Raw genomic sequence first — 2283 nt, forward strand, 5'->3', positions numbered from 1 at the left:
GAGAGAGAGAGAGAGAGAGAGAGAGTGAGTGAGTGAGTGAGAATGAGAGAGAGAGAGAGAGAGAGAGAGAGAAAACGTGTAGTATAAGCCTGCAGCAGGTCTCTCACTAATTTTCATAGAAACGGTTTTTGTTCATGACATGGCTGTGAGGTTGAGAAACTCATTTTGTAGCCTCGTGCTTCCGAGTTCAATCGCACTGCACGGTACCTTAGGCAAGTGTCATTTACTACAGCATTAAGGTGCCCAGTGCCTTGCGAGTGAATTTGGCAGGCGAAAACTGCACACACACACACACACACACACACAACTCTTAAACTTGTTTCAGCTTTAAAAAGTGACTGAAATAAGAGATGAGACCGAGAGAGGAGAAAGAGAGAAAAGTTGTTATAGGAGGGGACATTAGTAGAAGAGTTGGAGAGATAGACTAAGAGAGAAAGAGAGGGAGAGATAGCGAGAGCAAGGAGGAGGTAATAACAGAAAAAAGCAAGATAGTCGTAATTATGGAAAGAAGATTAACGAACATACCTTTTGGACACTCAAATGTCAGCTGTCCAATAGTTTCTGTGGTGGAAGCATCGCTGCTTGTGATCTATTAATGACAAAAAGTACTTATAAATAACTAAATGAACGCACTTAAATATATTTTCAGGTACATACATATATAATATTAAAAAGTTCTTCTCCAAGTTGCGAAATATAATGAGAAAAAGAAAACAACAAAAGGAAACGCACAATTTCTTCTGAATTGTAATGGATGGAATTATTCTAAAATACCTTAATACATACTGCTTTCACTTCAAATAGAAGATAATCATGAGTAATGACTGGTTATTAGCCTTTGAGTAAAATACGTATAGTATATTCTATACATTGTATATTTTAACAGTAACAATCAGACTTACATATGTACATTATAATGATTATGTTCATTAGAAGTGAAACCGGTAGGTGATAGTGTATTTTAGAATAACTTGATTTATTACGATTCAAAATTGTGTGTTTTCTTATTATGTGTGAGAATTTCATTTAGTAAAGGTTTTATAACGTCGGAACTCCGAGTTTTCCAGACGGTTATACTACTCATCTTCAAAAAGGGCTGTAGAAGACGGTGGAGTATTGGTTCGGTTGGGAATAAATGGTTAAGCACAATTACATTTGGTCATATTCTAGCATGGTGACTAACCATTGGCTGAAATTAATAGAAAGGGATTTATAAATATGTTCCCCTTTCTTTAGCTTGCAAACGTAAATGTGCGTGTGTATTTGTATGTGTATGTATATGTGTGTGCTTGTGTGATTTTGTGTGTGTAACTAAATATATATTTGCGGGTGTACCTTTTGACTGTGCTACATTTCCTAAAGGACTTCAAACCGAATATCTATAAAACCATATATTTTATTTACCAGTTCATAATCACCGTTACTAAATTTTTTTATCCATCTATAGCAGTGTTTCTCAGCCATTTTTTACATATGGATCCCCTTGATTTCTGCTTCCCTCGGATGGACCGTCATAACCATTTGTTGTTTAAAAAGTCCTGTTATATTTTTATAATTAAATATTATTAGGAATTGTATAAAAGACATTGCTAAGATATTTGTGTATTGCAGAATTATAACCAAATTATTGCGCATAAATTTTAATGACAAAATCTTATATGGACCCCCAAGGGTCACGTGGACCCTGGTCGAGAACCACTGATCTATAATGTACAGATTATCTTTCTTGCGTTTTAAACGTTGTACAATTTCGGCGATGTCTGTACATAGACATCTAAACGCTTAAGGCAAAATCGACCTCGGTGGAATTTGAACTCAGAACGTAAAGACAGAAGAAATACCGCTAAGCATTTTGCCCGGTGTGCTAACGTTTCTTATTTCTTTATTGCCCACAAGGGGCTAAACATAGAGGGGACAAACAAGCACAGACAAAGGGGTTAAGTCGATTACATCGACCCCAGTGCGTAAGTGGTTCTTAATTTATCGACCCTGAAAGGATGAAAAGCAAAGTCGACCTCGGTGGAATTTGAATTCAGGACATAAAGACAGACGAAATACCGCTAAGACGAAATACCGCTAAACCCGGCGTGCTAACGTTTCTGACAGCTCGCCGCCTTCATCCCGAGAAATAATAAAAGATTGAATGCATGCGCACGCGCACGTAGTATGTGTGTGTTCAAGTAAAGGCTGGAAATAAATTCAATATGGAAACTAAACTAGCGGCAGTAAGAAAAAAGAAATGGGAATAGGCGAAAAGAAAATCAGTGAACCAACAGAGGAAAC

General features: G+C 37.0%; 1 protein-coding gene across 2 annotated transcripts in view; it reads right to left on the bottom strand.

Annotated features, from left to right (window-relative positions):
- LOC128250608 (sortilin-related receptor-like) overlaps positions 1 to 2283 on the bottom strand; it is a 28174-nt gene that overhangs the window by 6893 nt on the left and 18998 nt on the right. For both annotated transcript variants that reach the window (XM_052976006.1, XM_052976007.1), the window contains exon 2: positions 526 to 589. In XM_052976006.1, coding sequence (XP_052831966.1) covers positions 526 to 589 — 64 coding nt within the window. The remainder of the gene's footprint in view (positions 1 to 525; positions 590 to 2283) is intronic.

This window comes from Octopus bimaculoides, chromosome 23, assembly GCF_001194135.2.
Source record: "Octopus bimaculoides isolate UCB-OBI-ISO-001 chromosome 23, ASM119413v2, whole genome shotgun sequence".
In the NCBI taxonomy this organism is placed as follows: domain Eukaryota; kingdom Metazoa; phylum Mollusca; class Cephalopoda; order Octopoda; family Octopodidae; genus Octopus; species Octopus bimaculoides.